The sequence below is a fragment of the Nannobrachium achirus genome (assembly GCF_963921795.1).
Source record: "Nannobrachium achirus genome assembly, chromosome: 6".
Taxonomy (NCBI): domain Eukaryota; kingdom Metazoa; phylum Chordata; class Actinopteri; order Myctophiformes; family Myctophidae; genus Nannobrachium; species Nannobrachium achirus.
The window spans coordinates 32,493,735-32,513,683 of NC_137815.1; the positions used below are offsets into that span (position 1 = coordinate 32,493,735).

General features: G+C 40.6%; 2 protein-coding genes across 2 annotated transcripts in view; one reads left to right on the forward strand and one right to left on the reverse strand.

Annotated features, from left to right (window-relative positions):
• Positions 1–6,063: 6,063 nt before the first annotated feature.
• LOC308286307 (galectin-5-like) lies at positions 6,064–13,467 on the forward strand. The gene is made up of 4 exons (XM_080727307.1): positions 6,064–6,134; positions 10,388–10,473; positions 12,188–12,344; positions 13,145–13,467. Exons 1-4 carry the CDS (start codon positions 6,114–6,116, stop codon positions 13,289–13,291), a joined length of 411 nt encoding a protein of 136 aa, XP_080583433.1. The 5' UTR covers positions 6,064–6,113; the 3' UTR covers positions 13,292–13,467.
• A 5,986-nt stretch (positions 13,468–19,453) lies between these two features.
• The window catches only part of cacna2d2b (calcium channel, voltage-dependent, alpha 2/delta subunit 2b), a gene marked incomplete at both ends in the record, with an annotated part of 67,970 nt that continues 67,474 nt past the window's right edge, over positions 19,454–19,949 (reverse strand). Inside the window, one exon of the mRNA XM_080727678.1 lies at positions 19,454–19,549. Coding sequence (XP_080583804.1) covers positions 19,454–19,549 — 96 coding nt within the window. The remainder of the gene's footprint in view (positions 19,550–19,949) is intronic.

Below are 19,949 nucleotides of genomic sequence, written 5' to 3' on the forward strand. Positions count from 1 at the left end.
AATCTCTTGAAAATAGCCGATCTACAAGCTCACAATGCGTTGCATTTCAAATGGCCGAAAAAAGGAGAAACAAGTACAGTATTTGCCTCTGAGATGTAGTGGAGTGGAAGTATAAGTATAGAACATTTGAAATAATACAAATTCCAGAAAAGTGTATTGAGTAAACGTACTTAGTTACTTTTGTCAGGGCTGATGCACTACTTTACACCACTGAAAAGCTGTATGTTTCCTCTATATTTTAGTGGAGTTTCGTGACTGAGTGAAGACCCATGTGGGATTCACGACGACTTCACGGCTGTGTAAAGCCTTGATTTGTGTGGATAATGGGTGTATCAGAAGACAAATCCCACCTGTTCGTAAATCAAATGCACATTAATGTTTGCCCCGTTTGCATTATTCCACACCCCGTTTGGCACCATAAAAAGCAACACTGGAATAACCAAGCTGAAACTAAATTCAACTTGTGTTGAAAGCATTCCGTACAAATATAATAATAATAATAATAATAATAATAATAATAATACAAAAACATAATACAAAAACATTTGCTCACCTTTTGCTGGGGTAAAAACAAAACAAAAACGATAATGCTGGAATGCAGGTCACACGCTGCTACCTGATAGATTATGGATTACAGCTTTACATGTATTGATCACTGTGGGGAAATGTATATGTTACAGTATGTTTGGGTAACTCAGTACGTTCATTGTAAGAACGCTTGTTTTGTCGTTCACCACACAGCAATCACCACCAGATGGCGACGACAGCCATTCACTAGTGAAGGCGCTGACGTCACTCGTTTGCTCTCTTTCTCTCTTTCTTTATTTACTAGCCTAGCTCGTAGGCCGTAAGGCCTGGGCATAAATATAACGATTGCATTCACCACGGCTTCGTAACTCGCGCGGCGCTCCGCCGGCCGCGCGGCCCTGGCCCGCTCTTCGCGGCCACTCGTGCCTCGGGGGCGAAGAGCAGGACCAAGGTCCGCTGGCCTTCACGCCGCTTGCAATGTCGTGGAAAATCGAGCGGCTCCGCCTGGAGGACGTTGTTTTGGCTCAAAGCGACCGCTTGTTCCGCCCCGTGCCGCACGACGAGTGCTCCGTTTCTCGACCGTACTGTTTCTCTATCAAACCGTGACATATATATCCTATGGGTATGGACACAGATTTCATCAGACTGAAAGATCCTGTAGGATATTGTGTTGCGTTCTTACAGTATATCAACCAGTTTCATATTGCCATGAGAAATGTATAAGTACTGTGACGATTGTTCCTCTGTAGTCTCATGCAGCATGATATGATAATCAATTTGCCAAATTATGTTTGCAGAAATGACAAATTATTACATAATAATTACGTTCAGCTCAACTAAGAATACCTAAAAAAATGTCTTGAATTTTCCTATAGTCATAAAGCCCAGTTATGCATCCTCACTTCAAGTCAAGAACAAGCAATCAATAACAGACTTTTTGGAGCTGTGTGCAGCTCCCTATACGTGGCTGTGTGGGTCTGTCTGTGTGTCTGTCTGTCTGTGTGTCTGTCTGTGTGTGTGTATGTAGCCTGAACTTCCTAAACTTCGGCACGCCACTAGTCCCACAGTTTTGCCACCACACACTCGCGCCATATGTCAAATCGACCGGCTTACTCGGGAATCGTGGGCTATTACTTTTCTAAGAGAAAGGTTCTATAGTTTAATTGATATTAATTTATTAGTGAATTAATTTTCCCCATTGACTTATAATGGGAATCGCCAAAACTCACATTCAATTATTTGTCTCTCGCAAACCATAGGGGCTAGAGTTTCAAGACTTGGAGAGGAGGTTCATAATGATTTCAAGGATTAAATAAAAAATAATTGTGTCATTTGGCCGCATGGTGGCGCCATAACACCCCACTTTACGTTTTGGCCTGTAACTCTTGAACCGTAGGTCGGAAAATTTAAAATATTTTTTCCCTGGATTCCTTGGGTCATGACGCATCTCCCCATATAGGCCACGCCCATTTGCGCCATGATAGATTTTCCGCCATCTTGAATTTTCTCCAAAACACACTTTTTGCTCCTTTTCCTACATATTTTCTTCAAATGTCACAAAAATCGGTACACATGATCCACACACACACACACACACACACACACACACACACACACACACACACACACACACACACACACACACAGCTCCACTTCACACGGGTGTGATTTTTCTTTTCTTTTAAATATGTTTTGACAAATATTGAGCATGTAAAACCTTTTTATTTGAGGTAATTGAGGCACTATTGGAATTGAATTAGTATGAAGAATAAGGCATTCTAATAACACACGGGTGACTAACAGGTCATTTTGACCGATGTTTAGATCGCAAAGTGCAATAACTCTCCCCGTGAAGGTCTCAGAAATGTCCCCTTCCATGACTTTTCCTAAATACTCAAGACATATGTTCTCGTTTTTTTCCCCTTCTGAAACATTTCCTAAGTATGAAATAATATACCATTATACCACTCTGACTGTTAGTTATCGGTCATAAAGACAGGTCTCACCCATTCCTCCCCCTCCCTGAAGCAAAGAGAGAATTACACACTTTTTGCGCTCCCCATTTTAGAGGTCAATTGAAATGCTAATTCACATTTGGAAGACAATAGAACCCCCGCTGGCAGCAGGGGAGGAGATGTTTCTCTTCTGGGCCAAAATGGAGAGAATTTACCTGTCAATTTGACTGATAAATGCAGTCAGAGTGGAAGTGATTTTTTTCAGTCACCCAAGTGCGGCTACGCATGTTATATCCCACAAACGACAGACCTGAGTTTGTGTGTACTAAACAAATCAGTGATCACTGTATAGGAATAACAATGATGTGTTAGACTACAGTATGCTTGTGGAAAGACATGTAATTTGCACCTTAGTATAAAATCTGAGCGTACGCACGCTTCGGGAATGAGGCCCAATAATGTTTCTACAGTATGTTAAGCACCAGTATTCTGTGGTCCCATTTTTCTAAGTTAACCGCTGTATTTTCAAAACCCATGTTTCTATGGTAAATCACTGTATTTAGGACAGCTCGGGAGAAACCCTGAGTAAGGCCGACGTGCCGAAGCGGGTCTGTTTCTCTTGATAGACTGTACTGCAGCTGTGCTTACTGTACCTATTAAAAAATGTTCACAAGAAACTACTCAAGAGAGTGTGGATATTTCTTTCACTATGAAAACTATTGTACCGTTGTACGTATCATTGAAGTGACAAGTTAAGGACCTTCAGACCCTTTTAAAAAGTACAACAAGAAAGGTGCAATTCTGGGACATTGCAAGTGTGGTTGCACTGACACGAGTTGCAAGGAATCCGCTGACAAACTAAAGGGTCCCAGCATGACATTCTACAGTGCCAGACCAAACTATACTATCTGCACAGGCTGGAATGAATGAATACATATTGACATCTTGAGCCGTTTCTTTCCCCAATATGAGAGGATACTGATGACAAAAATATTAAAAAGAAAGAAGTAATTAAGATACAGAAGTGGTCAACTTTATCATCAACTTCACGTTGAAATGTGTTGTCCAGTAGATCATATCTCATACCAGGCCTGGCATTTCATCATTTTACGGGCAAGGCACTTGACATTTGATGTTTGTCAGGCTTTTATCAGCTTTTGAGAACACACGCCAAATGCCAGAGCAGCAAGGCCAAAAAACAACAACAACTAGAAATGCACTCTGTTGAGATGCCAACTTGCGTCTTGCGCACAAGTAGGCCACGTATGGCCTACTTCTGCACAAGCAGAGCGTGCCATTAGGTGCGCTCACCGCTGGCATCGCATCACCGCTTCCAAAAAAAAAAGAAACAACGTATCCACGAGTTTCCTACGCCCCATAGTGCATTGCGCAGACGTCTGCATCGATCTTCCGCCGCCGATTTACAAGCTCACAGCGGGTTGCATCTGCGACGCGACGTGAGCTTGTATGTCTGCTGTTAAACCCGGAAGTTTGGTCCTGATAGTCTCCAGTAAACTCCCGCGGAAACTTGTGGATACATTATGACTAATGTCTAGTACAACTACTGTTCTAAATGCTGAGACTACTTGGTATAACTGCTAGTCTAAATCCTCTTTGGGATTGAAGTAGAGACGTCATGAGGTGCTATCACCACTGGCGATGCCAGTGACATCACCACTGGCATCACCAGGAATGTTGGTCCCTTTCTAGTTAATTCTTCAAGTTCAACCTACAATCTAACCACAGTCATTAATTAGAGTTGTTGTGTGGAAATAAGAAATACCCCCCCCCCCCCCCCTTTCTGTGTTGCGTAGAACTGGATGATTGATTGTGGGGTCATGTGATCAGTGACATCATGAAGATGTACTCTTTGGCTTGCAGAGTACATCTTAACTTATTTACACACAACAAGGAATATTAATGACATACTGTAGTTCAAAGTTGAAAATGAGTGGTATTCCCGTTAAAACCAGAGTAGCCGTTAAAACCAATCCTGCCAGCACTCGCTATGCAACACTTTTAAAAACCTGCAGCAAAAAAAGGAAGTGTTAACCTTTCTCAGACATATTTGGGTGGGAAGGGTGGTTTAAGATATTATGCAAGTAACACTCAAAAGTGTGAACTTGCTACTGTAGGTTTTGTTGACAGGCGTTTCCCTGCCACGCCTGAAAATCGACCTGCCCAGTACCCTGCCACCAATTCTTGCAATGATCAACATTTTTTTTTTTTCCCTAATTCTGTGTTTGTGTCTGAAATGTTTCTAAGATCTACAATCTCTCAACATGTCATGATGTAATGTGTTGTGAGCTTGTAGATTGGCTTTCAAAACAGTGGCTTATGTTTCTTTGTGACTCAGTGGTTAATGCAGACACACTATCATTGTAAAATGTGTAGCACATTGGCATTGACAATAAGGAAGTTCATTGAGTATTTCTGGTAAAAAAAAACTCGAAGGTAAAGACATTTCCACAGAAACAAATGAGTTAGATAGAATCTCAAGAAGGGAAGGTGCCACGTTGGATGAGTTATCATTATTAGGACAAGCGTCCATGAAATCGCATGCGTCTTCTCATAAGTTAGATCAGTTAACATGAGTTTAGAACGGAATAAGGTTAACTGTGGGATAGGAATAGATCAATGGTTCTCTTTAAAGGCTTGATTTAATTAGTTCTGTGTAGTATCGTGCAATAAACAAAATCAAGAAATGCACTCTGTCGAGATGCCAACTTGTGCCTCACGCACAAGTAGGCCACGTATGGCCTACTTCTGCACAAGCAGAGCGTGCCATGAGGTGCGCTCACCACTGGCATCACCGCTTCCAAAAACAAAACAACGTATACATTATGACTAATGTCTAGTAGAACTACTGTTCTAAATGCTGAGACTACTTGGTATAACCGCTAGTCTAAATCCTCTTTGGGATTGAAGTAGAGACGTCATGAGGTGCTCTCACCACTGGCATCACCACTGGCATCACTAGGAATGTTGGTCCCTCATTGGCTGTTAATGATGACATTGCCAAAAATGCTGGTCCCTAATTGGGCTACGGTTTACCTACCTATACATACACAGCCAAACACTGTACTTGTGCGCTCTGCTGGCGCAAGTAATTGTGGGCTCGCTGAAAGGCGAGACCAGTATGTTATACCAAATCTTTATAGGTCAAGTTCATTCTCCTCAAAAACATTACCGACAGTACAAAGGCAGGGCCCTTAGCCAATGAGGATCAGCGTTCTTGGTGACATCACCACCAACAAGTGCGACCTGAGATAAATAACAACACATGGGCTCGAGACCAGTTAGTATGGTATATCAGTATGTTAAAGCTTTAGACTAAGGTTATTCTCCTCAAAAGAATTACCGACAGTACAAAGGCTGGGCCTTTAGCCAATGAGGAGCAGTCAAAAGCTAGATCTTTATGCCCATACATGGTGTTCCATGCGAGCCCACACTGTTTTGTAGAAACAGTGTTTCTTGTTAATTCTTCAAGTTCAACCCACAATGTAACCACAACGCCTCTCCTACTACTACCATATAAATATGACATCCTGTGCACATCCTCTTCTCTTATACTGCATCTCTCAACATTACTAGACCCGACCCTCGACACAAAGAGCTCAAACCACCACAATGCCGACATTTGTTAATCCGGTAAGTATTTCTGTTCTTTAGTTTTATCGCTTTTTTCTTTTTAACTTATAGGCCTACCCGCATATCATTTGAATGAACGCTAACTGAGGGGAAAATTATCCCTAACAATCCTGTCATCACATCTGTCAAAACCAAAATGTATAGCCAGGCTATGGTCATGTGTAGTATTATGCTAAAACAGAATATCTGAATGTGAATATTAATTGATGAGAAAGTCAATATTGTGCATTGAAAACTATATATCTGTAATAGCAATTTCCCTTAAAGGGATAGTTCAGTTGAATTCATGGATATGTTTTAGTTTTTGTCCCTAAGCCAATAATTTGATGACCAGCAGTGGTTCCAAAGAGCCTATTTGTTCCCTATATGGAGACACAACGAGTCAAAGGGTTAGGAATGCGACAAACACACACACAAAAAAAAGAATTACACATAACACATGCTTATTGTAGTGAAATTCAAGTGTTACACCAATAAACTACCACTAATAAGTAAGTAAGCCTTACCGAGCAATGAGGCCCATAGGGCAGGAGCCTATCACCTCTGTGAAGTTGGCACCCATGTCGCAGGGACTTACGCTCAATCCTGCTCTTGATGCTGAGTGCCAAGCAGGGAGGCACTGGGAACCCCGACCTCCCAGTGTCAGGGAGGACACTCTAACCACAAGGCCTGAGCTGGTTGCACTTAAATACGTTTTGAGAAGACCATACAGCTCTCTGCTCAATGGGGAAATGCTGAGTTCAGTTTCACTTCACCACTATATGTCAGTAGGCCTACAAACAATATGAACTGTTTAACCTCCTGAGACCCAAGCTAAACACCATATGAGGGCGGTTTTTGAATAGTCCGGCTCTTCTTCCTAATTCAAAGAGTAAAATCAACATGAAGTTTTTATTTAATGCTCTTTTTGGAGTCCTTCTTAAAAAAGGTTTGAGGATTGATTCAGAACATTTATAGAACTATTGATTCCGAACATTTATAGAACCTGGAAAGGAATAAAGTCAACACTGGTTTCTATTGCTTGTCAAGTGGAACTGAGATAATAAACTAGAAGCAGTGCTCTTCCGAGCACAGGTCTCCTCCCCAGGTCAGGTATAGGGTATTGTGGCCTGCTGGTGGCGCTATAATAGGCCAATGTGTAAAGCAGGGGTGTCCAAAGTGCGGCCCGGGGGCCAAATGCGGCCCGAGGACACATTTTATACGGCGCCCTCGGCTTCATTCCTAAATTGTACTATAAACGGCCCGCCAGCACCGCCAAACAAGAATATTTTCCCAGAGTATTATTTGTCTGGATTGTTTCCTGTCTATTTTATTGTATTTCTTTTACCTTGCATGTCTGGTTACATTTGGTAATGTGAAATTAATTTGTGTTTTCAGAGCAAACACCTGACAAAAGACCATTGATATGTACAGAATTGATGATGATAGTTAAATAAAATTGTTAAATGTGATGCCTGCGTATGTGCCTTTATTAGGCTACCGCCGGTATGGTCGGACCGGAAGTACATTAGGAGATAGTCGGCCCTAGGGTGTTTTAATATTTTCAAATGTTTGGAAACCCATACATTAAGAGGTTTCTGCCCGACAACAACTACAGGTATATGTATATTTGCATACACAGCTTGTAAGAATCACACATGCAGGTAATGTGCCTCCAACGTGTCTTCATCTTTATTAAAAACACATCAGGACTTGAGTCATTTCCCCGTCCGCCAAGCCAGTTTGCATTGGTGTTTGCGTCACAGTGCATGCATGGCAACACTGGTTGTGACTGCAATGTAAATGTATGACATGCATATATAGGCCTATGTGTATTTATTTGCATGTACATGTATGTGAGAATCATGCACGCATATAATGTCCCCCAAACATTTTATTGAAAGCCCATTAGACTTTGGTTGTTTCCTATCAGTTTGCATGTTATATTTGTGTGACAGTTGCAGGCATGGGCACATGATTGTGGTGAATCAGGGGGACAGATGCTACTGTGAACGCCCTGCTGCTTCCTTGAAATGAACCACCACAACTGCTCTTTACCTTGAAATGAACCACCACACACACACACACACACACACACACACACACACACACACACACACACACACACACACACACACACACACACACACACACACACACACACACACATGGTTTTTACCTAGAAACCCTTTATAATGAGCAGGCCTGGCAACGCTGGTTAGTTCTGGGATGAACATTATTTTTGGACCCTCTTTTTCTCCCCAATTTAGTCGTTATGCCAAATATGGAAAAGAATTGTTTTCTGCCCGACAGCAACATTATATTCTATAACTTCCACATTAAAAATGCATGTAAATATAAGCGTTGCATTGTCAGAATAGAGCATCGCAGCGGAAGTCGATGCCTGGGGTCACATTCACTTTCACCATTCATTTTCGCCATAGACTTTTACAAAAATATTTATAACAATTATGTTAAGCCTCGAACCAAGCCATCCAGGATGGAGGTGAATCATGATCATATAACCTTTGATCCTATGTGAAAACATATTTTAATATTACATTATTTGATATACTACATTTAATAACTACCCTTTGTTTAGCGATTTTCAAAATGTTCTTTTCATAGAAAAAAAGGTTATATGATCATGATTCACCTCCATCCTGGATGGCTTGGTTCGAGGCTTAACATAATTGTTATAAATGTTTTTGTAAAAGTCTATGGCGAAAATGAATGGTGAAAGTGAAAGTGACCCCAGGCATCCACTTCCGCTGCGATGCTCTATGCATATAGACGTCCCTCAAGTGTTTCTGTACCTTTATTCATATACTGTATAATGATGTTTTCTGCATATTACTGTATTATCGTTTTTTTTTAAATGTCTTGATGAACTGAATACACAAAAACAAGCCCTGGGTTTACCGGGTTATCCTTTTAGCATTCCTTTGTATAAATATGTGCCACCGCGCCTTTTCTTTTTGCAAACTGTTAATAACATATTCAATAATACAAGCAGATTAGATTCAACCCATTAAGACCCGATTTAAAAAAAATAGCAGATCTGTTTCACTTTCAGTCTGCAGAGTATTATATTTGTGTCTCGGTGCACTTGCACGACAGCGTTGTGGTTGTCAGAGAGACATTTGGCAGGAAATGTGTGTCTGGTTTCTACTAAAGTCTTCTAATAAAGCCTTCCTCGTGCAGTGCCAAACCTACACATTATAGGGCACAAGTAGGCCACCTGCTATAGAAACCTTTAACCACTTAAACCAGGGGTGTGGAAAGTGCGGCCCGATGACACATTTTACACGGCCCGCAGCTTCCTCCCTAAATGGTACTACAAACGGACCTGCAGCACCGTCAAACAAGATGTTTATAGTATAAACAATGTTATTGTATAATTTGTCAGTATTCCTTGTTCCCTAGCTGCTATTTTGTTTCACCTTACACGTCTGGTTACATTCCGTAATGTGAGTTATTTGTATTTAATTCAGAGCACACACCTGACAAAAGATAAATAATGATAATGATAGCTAGAATATTGTAATTGCGATGCATAGCATATGTGACTTTGTTATGGTCGGACCGAAATTACATTTTGTCAGGAGATAGTCGGCCAGGGACGTGCTGGCCATTGGGAAAAGCGGGACAACTCCCGAACGGCCGGTTCATTCCGGGCCGGTCCAGGCCGGCCATTAGGACAAAATTAGTTTCAAATGTGTCTATTTTTTTCGCAAAGCAAAGCCCTGCTTCATCATACAAGGCTGTCGCTCAAAAGTAGTGAAAACAGCAGATCTACAAGCACACAACGCCTTGCGGTGCGAGGCGTTGTGTGCTTGTAGATCGGCTGTTTTCACTAGTTTAAATCATTTTTTAAATGATAAATACAAAACAAACGGTTTAGGACATACAAGGTTTCCACCCGACAACGACGAAATATAACTCATGTAATTGGCCCACTGGCTTGTCACTTAGTCACAAATCTTTGAGTAGCAGCAGCGCTATATGGAGAGAGATCTCTCTCTCTATAGCGTGCAATGAGGGCCTCTCCAACTCTTTTTCCCGGGCTGAATCAGGGGCCCGGCACGTCCCTGTAGTCGGCCCTTGGATGTTTCAATATTTTCTAATGTGTTTTAACGTATAAACTTGTTAAATGACATTTACATGAATTTACATGAATCTTAAACAATCTGTCATAGCAAAGGAAGCACACAGTATCAGTATTATTAAAAAGAATAACGTTCTGAATGTCTTTTTCCTCATGTGTCCACTAGCATGTGCCCTTCGAAGCCAACATGCCAGGTTTTCCCAAAGGCAGCATCCTCGAAATCCAAGGAATGGTAGACAGCGACGCTGAAAGGTGCATAGATCATAATTTTATTTCATTAACATATTTTGTTTGTTTGGTAAGGGAATATATGGCTGATCATTCTATTTTCCAGAAGCTCAAGCATTATTGTGCCTTATTTCCTTGAATATTCTACAGTTTTGTCAAGTTTTACCTCACAAATAGACAGGCAGTGGTGGACAAAGTATACTGTAAGTAACAGTAGGCCTATACATACAGCATAAAATATTCAGTGTTGGGCAATAATAATAATATTACTTTTGCCCCCCAACCCACTCGCAAAAAAAGAGTTGTAACAATACAATCTGTTTAGCCATCTCCTTTTAGAATATTAATAATAGGCTAATAATCACCAATCAGACAAAAAGGATATAAAATACTGAAATGTCTTCAAAAGGCAGCCAACAAAACCAGAATAATATTCCTTACCGGGTAAAACAGCTTGTCCGTCCGTCCGGACAGGTAACGCCTGACACTGTGGTTCACCTGACACATCACAGTGACATCACAGGTGACATCACAGTGATGTCAGTTACTCAGAGCAGGGATCTCCATATATGGGTAACTGGTCTGATATACATCACTGGCAAGATGGCCAAGACATGGCGCAACCTCGCGCTTGTCGCCCTGAGGCATCTTACTAGTACTAAGTAATAAGTTACTGCCCCTGCAAATGTTACTGAACTATTGTAGCCTCGGCCGGGAGGCGAACCTGGGACTCCGATAGCCGATGGCGTGTGCGTTACCACTCAACTAAAGAACAAGGCTAGTTAGTGAGCTTCAACGCTCAGGTACGAGTGTGACCCATGGGGGAACTTTCGTCGACTACCAGGCTTAAGGTCTACAACGAACGAATGAGGAACTGACAGAGCACCTGACAGACTGGGGGTGAGATTTCCAAATTTCGAGTGAAATTTGGAGGTTGGGATTTCCTAGACTTGGGGGTGAGATTTCCAAATTTCGAGGTTGGGATTTCCTAGACTGGAGGTCGACATTTCCCGAGTGGGTTTTCCACGATTGAGGTTGACTTTGTTTTAGGTCGGCTTTTCCGGTTACCACCTGACAGTACCTATTTGTACCGCTGCCAACAATGTAGCCTCGGCCAGGAGGCAAACCTGGAACCCCGATATCCAATGATGTTTATGTTACCACTCAACTAAAGAGCCAGGTTTGTTAGCGAGCTGCAACACACACCCTATTAGCCTACACTTCTAGTGAAAGTTAATATTCTGTCACCTACCACCTAAACCTAACCTAACCTAACCTTAACCCTAACCTCAGTAAAACTAACGCTGGTGAAAAGCTAACCTGCCGATGCTCCGTCTGCTTTCTGAGTTCGACGCTGGTTAATGCTAACCTGGTTAAATGCTAACTTGCCGACGCTCCGTTGTCCTAGGACGAGGATGCTCGCCCTTGCTGTTAAAGGGCCTACTGTATGTAGCCAGGCTAGTTTAGTGGTTCCTGATGTGTAAATAAGCCGAAAAGCTTACTAGGATCTCCTTTTAGTTGACCTTACCACCAGTGATTTGTACCGTCATGAAACTGTACTTTTTCCTATGCAACCTTCTAATAAATTATTCAATCAATCAATCAATCAATCAATCAATCAATTAATCAATCAATCAATCAATCAATCGATCAATCAGTACTTGTTTTTAACAGACAGACAGAACCATCATGGCTAGGAGAAAGTCTGCACTGTCTGCTAACCTTCTTTTCATCCTAGATTCAACGTGAACCTTCATTGCAACGAGGGGATCGCGTTTCATCTCAACCCGAGATTCACAGAGGGCGAAGTGGTGCGCAACAGTCGCTTGGGTGGCTCCTGGGGCAAGGAGGAGAGATGCGGAGGCATTCCCTTAGAAAGGGGCAAGTTTTATAAGGTACACTATTAGCTTAATTTCATAATAGGCCTACATTTAATTTCATGCTCTCTGTAAAAACTTTTGAGGCCTAATGGACTGGTAGCCTAAGCCTAGTATAATAGTTGATATACAAGCTCTGTCACAATGCGTATGATGTATGGTGTAGTGAGCGGGTATAGGGCATATAGCTAGTGGCAGCCATGTTGTGGTGCCACCGATAGAAAACAAGCCATCCAGGCTCCATGAAAAACATTCCTTGGCCTAAAAATGGACTCCACGAAACTGTGAAAAGTGATGACTTATCACTAAACCATAGTTTTGTGGGTCCGTTTTTAGCCCAAGGAATATTTTTTTGTGTGTGCAAAACAAATGTTTGCAATGACCCGTTTCGAAACGGGTCACCATCCGGAATCAATGTGGGTAAATTTATTGTTATCACATTTATGTCTTAGGAATGTGACAAAAAACTAAAAATATTATTGAACTCTACTCTCCATGGCATGAGTAATCAATAGAAAAAAAGTCATTTTGGGGGTGAACTACTCCTTTAAGTGAAATTGTTTAAGGGATTTTGCAAATGGAATCATGTATTTTCTGATTTGTTATAGGCTACTCTGAAGTTTCCAAAAATGTATAGTTTTCCTAATCCCCCAAAGAATTTGGAAGAACCTTCATGTTTGGACATATTGAACTGGACTATGGATCCAGGAGGGTTGGCAGCCCTGCGAGATAATCAAGTTCTTTGAGACAATGCTAGTTTTCAGTCCCTGTGGTGGCGATGCTGTTCATTAATGCTCATACCAACATGTGTTTTATAGATACAAATCAAGGCTGAAAGTACAAAGTACAGCATCATAATCAATGACGTGCAAGTCTGTACCTACGACTACCGCTTCTCTGAACTTGATCGCATCGACAAGGTGGAGGTGGGAGGAAACATCAACCTCACCTATGTGAAGTTCTGAGCCGACCACACCATGACATCTAGAGGACCGTTATTATATTAAAAGTTAAAAGTTACGTTTTTTTATTTTATTAACAGGATTTATATTTTCTCGATTTAGTAATTTACTGTGTTTAATGAAAACAGAATCATATACTTATATATGGCATTCAAAATACTTTTTTAGCCATTACAACAACATGTATAGGCCTAGGTGATTATTAGAGCTATCTATTAATCAATTGTCAAGTATAGCTTTAAAAATATGAATTGCTTTTCAAGAATAAAGTCTATTGCATCAAAGATCAATCTTTTTACCTCATTAAACCACAAAATGGGTCATGTAAAATATGTAAAGTGGTTATGCTTCACTGAGATGTTACCAGGGAAGGTCAGTGTAAAGGCCCATTCCCACTGGGCCAACAGATACAAAATATATGTCTCCATTCAAGTGGATTGTTAAAAAAATATCTGTGACTCTTTTATCTGTATCTTACCATCCACTTGAATGGAGAGAGATATTTTTTATCTGTTTATCTGGCCCAGTGGGAATGGGCCTTACCTGTGGAACAATGCAGGTGATAAGGAGCATATTATACTCAGTTCTGGATGTGATGAAGACATGGGTGAGTGTAACAGCAGCAGTGTGTGATAGGCTGGGACGAAGGCACCAGGTGGGCAATGTTGCTAAGGTGGAAAAAGGCAGTTTTTGTGATCTGGTTGACATGGGACTGGAAGGAGAGAGTGGGTTCCAGGATAACAACAGGGTCGGGTGAGTGGACTTATGAGCTCTATTCAGGGGAAGATTACAGAACTGGACTTCAGCCCAGGGGCCCAAGGACCCAGCTGGGTCCTGTTAAGGGGAGCACACACTGGACACGGGCGGCTGCCACACAGCACATCCATTTCCTCCAGTGGGGAGAACCATGGGAGAACATGTTCACCGCGTGGCCGTATTTTTGGACACGCAGCTTCCGCGCCTCGTCCACGTCCAGTGTGTGTTCCTCTTAAGCCAGAACTGTTGCGTGATTTCTTTTCCCCCTAAAAATATAGGAACTATTGGATGACAATTTCGTTTATCAACTATTTGCATACTATTGTATGGTCTTAAATCAGACTACAGACTACATCAGATGTTTATTTGAGAGATAAATATGCAGATCTCCCTGACACACTAATCCCAGTATTATAAGATTCAGCATCTCGTTGGTATTCTAAATAAATGTCATGGTTATAGAACAATATTATTTAGCGAAAATATATTCTGTTGAACGGACTGTGAAGACAAATATCCCTGTGGGGACAATAAAGACCATTATTATCAATCAAACAATAGTTATCTCTCTGAGAAACGAGCAGAACATTAAATGGTTTTGCTTTGACTGTTCTAGTGTAGTATTATGTGTTCTGTTCTGTTCTGTGTACTGTCGGTATATAATCTTTCTTGAGAGAAAAACTTTAAAATGTTAAAAGGTTAAAGCACTATATTGTGATAGTTATTATCATTGCTGTAGGGTGATTGCTCAATAACAGGGGTCTCCCCATGTCTCTCAGCTCTTTATTAAACAAAAAATATATTCTCGGGGAGGTAACAAGCCAATCAAGAGAGATTGTGCAGCTTCATTTTTATAGTGTTCCAGTTCCAAAAAAATAAATAAAAAAAAATCTGCTCATTTCTTTGTGGCATCACTTCCAATTTCCATAATTTAATCTGTATCCTGACCAAGGTCTCTATCCTGATTAGGTACATTTGGAACTGAAAAGTATTTTCTGTTTAAGAGCCGGAGAGACATGAAGACTCATGCTCATGAAACACTTATCCTGATGCAACATTGTTACAGTCAAGATGTATCAGTCTTCCAAATGGATTTGTGATGAGCTCATGTAGACTATCTAAATACTTATCTACAGAGATGCTTATCAAGATCACATTGTGTTATCAAAAATTATACTGACAATTTTGTCGAGAGATCCGGTAGAACTAAAAGACATGTCATTTTATGTTTGGTTGTGCTCTGAAAATAGCATCTGCATAGATAGATCTACAACGCGTTGCGCTGCGACGTGTTGTGAGCTTGTAGATCTGCTATTTTCAGCATGTAACCAAGTGTAAAATCAGCCAAATGGCCCACAGAAATGCATTGTTGTAGAAAAAAATCAACTGTAGATATCGTCGACTAAAATCCTATATTTAGTCGACTAAAACTAGACTAAAATGTCCAGGCAAACACTGCAATTAACCAACAATAACCAGCACTCAGGTGGGGGGAAAAAGGAAATGGAAATTAGGATGCTGAGCTGAAGTGAAAAATATCAACAGCATTTAATCACCAAATATCAGATATAAACATTTAGTATGTGGCTGACAAAATCTTTACAAAGTTAGCCTTCTTCTTATGCTTACACTGCTTTTGCATCATCATCTGTACAAAAATGACTGAGGTGACGTTGGAGACTGGCACAAATAGAGCAAACTCTCCCAAGTAAACAACGATATATCAGCGAACTAGAAAGCAGTTAAATTACAGCAGAACATTAACATTCTCATTATTTCAGAAGCTGATAAAAGAAAATAATTGACAAGGACGGTTTTCTTTGTAAACTGCTTATAGTGCCCACCCGCAAACTTCAAAAACATTCACTTTCCCTTCAGTTCAATGCAAACAATTGTTTTGCATTACCGCAAAAAAAAATACTATACTTGGGACCTCATTAAGAGACAACCTAGGTTGTTTATAAAAGGACATCTCTGAAATGATTACCCGCATGCCCCCACCCTTGTTATATAGCCTGCAAACATAATTTTGATTATGCGTATTTATAACACTTGAAGGCATCTTCCTAATTCTATGATAGAAGTATATCAGGCAGTAGTAGGTTTACTTCGTAATTCCAAACCTTTCTGTGCTTTTTCCCTAATAAAGAACTAATTTGTAAATACTGCAAATTGGGCTTCACTGAAGTCAAACTTTAAAACTTCATTTTTAGTAAACAGTAAGCTAACCCCTGAAGCCCTCTCATGCCCATATCACTCAGAAATGTCCCTAGCAGGCACCCTTCATTCTCCCCGCAGTATTGGCGAGCTGGGTGAGAGAAAAGGAATGTAAAATACCCATCATTACACTATAACTGTATGTACATAAATCTGTTAATTCTTCCAAAAATACCATGCAGTTAAATATGTTTTAAAACCAAACATCGCAAACTACAACACTGACCTCAACAACAGCAATACATTGTAGGCTAATAAAGAGCAATTTTTACAAAATGCCTTCCTTCAATGTACCGCACTGTACAGTGCATTTAAGGTCTTTCAATAATGCAAATACATAACTGTAAATCTCGGATCAATTAATGCAGTGGTTCTCAAACTGTTTGACTTCAACGATCCCCAGTTTGGTAGACATTAGTCCACAGACCCCCATAACTCTGAGAGAGTATGCAGTGAACCCCCCTGGAACTCTCTCCTCAAAGATCCCTGGACCCTGGGGGGTCCCCAGACCCCACTTTGAGAACCATTGAATTAATGCTTCCTTAAAAAGCAACGTTTGTGCGGAGGTCTCCAAACAGTGTTGAGCTTTAATCTGATTCACCAGCGCCCCCTCCCCCCATGCTTGGGATCAGCAGAGATGCACTATTGTCTGCACAATACATAAACATTCACTCACTTCAGTCAATCATCCTGGAAACTATTATGGTATAGGCTTCAAATATAACTTTTTTCTTTTTTATCCAGAGTGCACATGAAATGAATTAGAAAATAAAACAGACAAGAGTCTGTGCTTTGAACCAGGATTGAACCACAGTGTAGAGAGATGACACTTGAGGGGGTATTTTCTCTTTGCCCCCTTCTTAAAGGAGAATTCCGGACTAACAGTTTTAATACCTTAATCTGATGTTATCACAGAACGAGTGGTAGAGTTTTTCCACAGCAGCTACGGCCACGAGCGATGGGGTACAATGCTAAATCCCTTATTTGTGTCACACGTTTACAATTACATAATGAGCCGTGAAGTGGACTACGGTTTGGATGAAATCACAGGAGAAGACTCGTTCAGCAAGACTTCAGGAAGTACAAACACTGTGGATAGTATAACACATATCTATAAACTTTTTCAAGTCTGGAATTCTCCTTTAAGCCTAATTCATACTTTGTCGTAACCACTTGAAAAGCAGCCATTGTCGGCGACGGACGTGGTCGTATTATACGACAAAGTATACATTTCCCATTACCTTTCCCATCTTTCCATAAAACAACAGGATTAGGAGCATGCTCACTAGATAGAGGGGGAGGGCAGTTGGTACTGTACTTCAACTGTGCCGTCTCACAATAGTGCAGTGCGTGTGAGTGTGCTGTAGAATTTTGTATCCCCCGTCATCCGTTCCGAGAGAGAACCAGAATCTTTCCGAGGAAGTGTTCCTATGAGTCCGTACAGAGTTGTGCCATTTGCAAACCTTGAAATTCAAAGACTGTCTTTTTCATGGGCTGCACGAATATAGTGTCCAAGATCCAAGATCCCAAAAAGTTCCTGCCATCCAATCGGAGTGCAACAAGGCACTACTGGGTGGAACACCAGGCATACAGAGGAGAGAAAACAAACATCTTACACATTTTGTAAGAAAAAAAGTGGTAAAAGAAAGGTCATTAAAATGTCCCCTTTAACGCTGAAACCAAACAAATGGTTAATCAAATTGTAACACAAACTTGACTCCAGGGACTTTACTTTGGTAAAACATGTCATCATTACTCCACATAATGATCATGAACAGTCAACCACTAAATGCTGGCACTCTGGGATGTTTCTTTTTCTCTTGTCTAGCATAGCCATTTACTCGATGTTTGTTTTGAAAGCCACAAGAGTCTACTCTTTAGAGCCAGAAATCTCCACACCTTTAATCGTAAATTTACCGACAAGGATTTCCCTCATCTGTGGCGAATGTGAATTAATTCAGATAACATTTAGACCGTTATCAATATCATTGTAAGAGCCCGAAACAGTTTCAATGGAATCTCTGGATCTCTGGAACAGCTGATATTTATAAATAGTTTAACTATTCATGAACTGAATATAAAGCTATGCACACAAAACATGATCTCCCGCCTTAAATAAATACGAAAATAAATAACAAGGGGATTATCAACAAGCTATTATTATCACAGAATAATGATAACATCAAAAGCTGTTCATAAACTACCGTGCATTCCCCCCTACATAAGCATTATGTGCATGACTTGACAAATAGTGGCAATATAAGTTACAAAATGTGACTACAAGCTCACCACCAATCTGCCAAATTACATAACACGTATAATACAGTGAAATAAATGATGACTACTACATATAATGCCCGATTTATACTTAGTTGTGCATTGACGTCACAAATTGCAGATCGACAAGCTCACTAAGCATCTAACTGTGACGCGTTGTGAGCTTGTGCATTGGCCATTTTTGGTGCATGACACCTGCACGACTACTGCAAGTATAAACCAGGCTTTAACTTCAGCAGATTTCTGTGTTATTAAGCTGAATAGATCTCACTGCATGTAAACCACTTGAAGTGCTTTCATCATCGTCAATCCATGTGATCAATCACTATTCACCAATAGTATAAAACGTTGTTCCAATAATCGTAGAATTGTTGCACTATTAAAGGACAACTTCAATAGTATGCACTTCAATGTGTATGTAATTGAGCACATCATTGTTTTACACCATTCAGTTGTCTTGTTTGAATTTGTGAAGCACCTCAAGTTCATACTATAAATTGAAGTGGAAGCATTTCAATGAAATACACATTTACTAAAATATTCCATTTACTAACTAACAGACAAAGGATTGGATTATCAGGGAGATCTTTTATGAATAGATGTCCTCGTGGAATCTTGAAGATAAAAACATTGTACTCAAAGACAGCCTTAAGAACCTGTCTCCCTAGTGCTCTACATCCTGGTTGAGAATGAATCTAGATGAAATCTTGTAGTGTCTGCTAGCACTAAGAAATACCATAAATAAAAGGGAAGAGAAAAGAATACCGAACAAGTCATTCTTTCTGGCAGAGATAAAATGCTGACTATTATGCCGTGAAAATGAGATTTAAGTGTCGGGAGATGCTAGAGCCTCAGTTACTTTCTAGTCCAGGTGTTACGACGGCCTAGTGGAGATGTTACGGTCTAGTCCAGAGGTCAGAGAGAAACTAGCGTCAGAACAAGCTGGATGAAGAGAAGCATTCCTATGGAGGACTTCAAGGAATGGGCCTGTCCGCACTCAGATGTGTTCTCCTGCAGTAAGAGAGTATGGATCACAAGAGAGTATGGGTCATCATCACCATGCTGGCTTGTGGTGGACATTGTTGTCATAAAATGGAACCACTTGGTTTAGTTCAAAATGAGACACTTAAATCTGTTTAGCAAAATATAATATAATAGGCCAAATATAATAGGCCAAATGTGAAAAGGGTGGCATTTCTTTCTTGGCCTATGGGAATGTGCTGACAGATCTGTCTCGATCACATGATGACCATAGATAATAATATGTTGTGATTTGTGTGATGTTTGGACAAAATGTGTAATATTAAAAAAAATGTTTTAATAGCAAAAGCCTGCATCCTGATTGCGCTATAAAAGGTAGAGCCCGACCGATACATCGGACTCACCGATGTATCTGTCATTCTTGGACCCC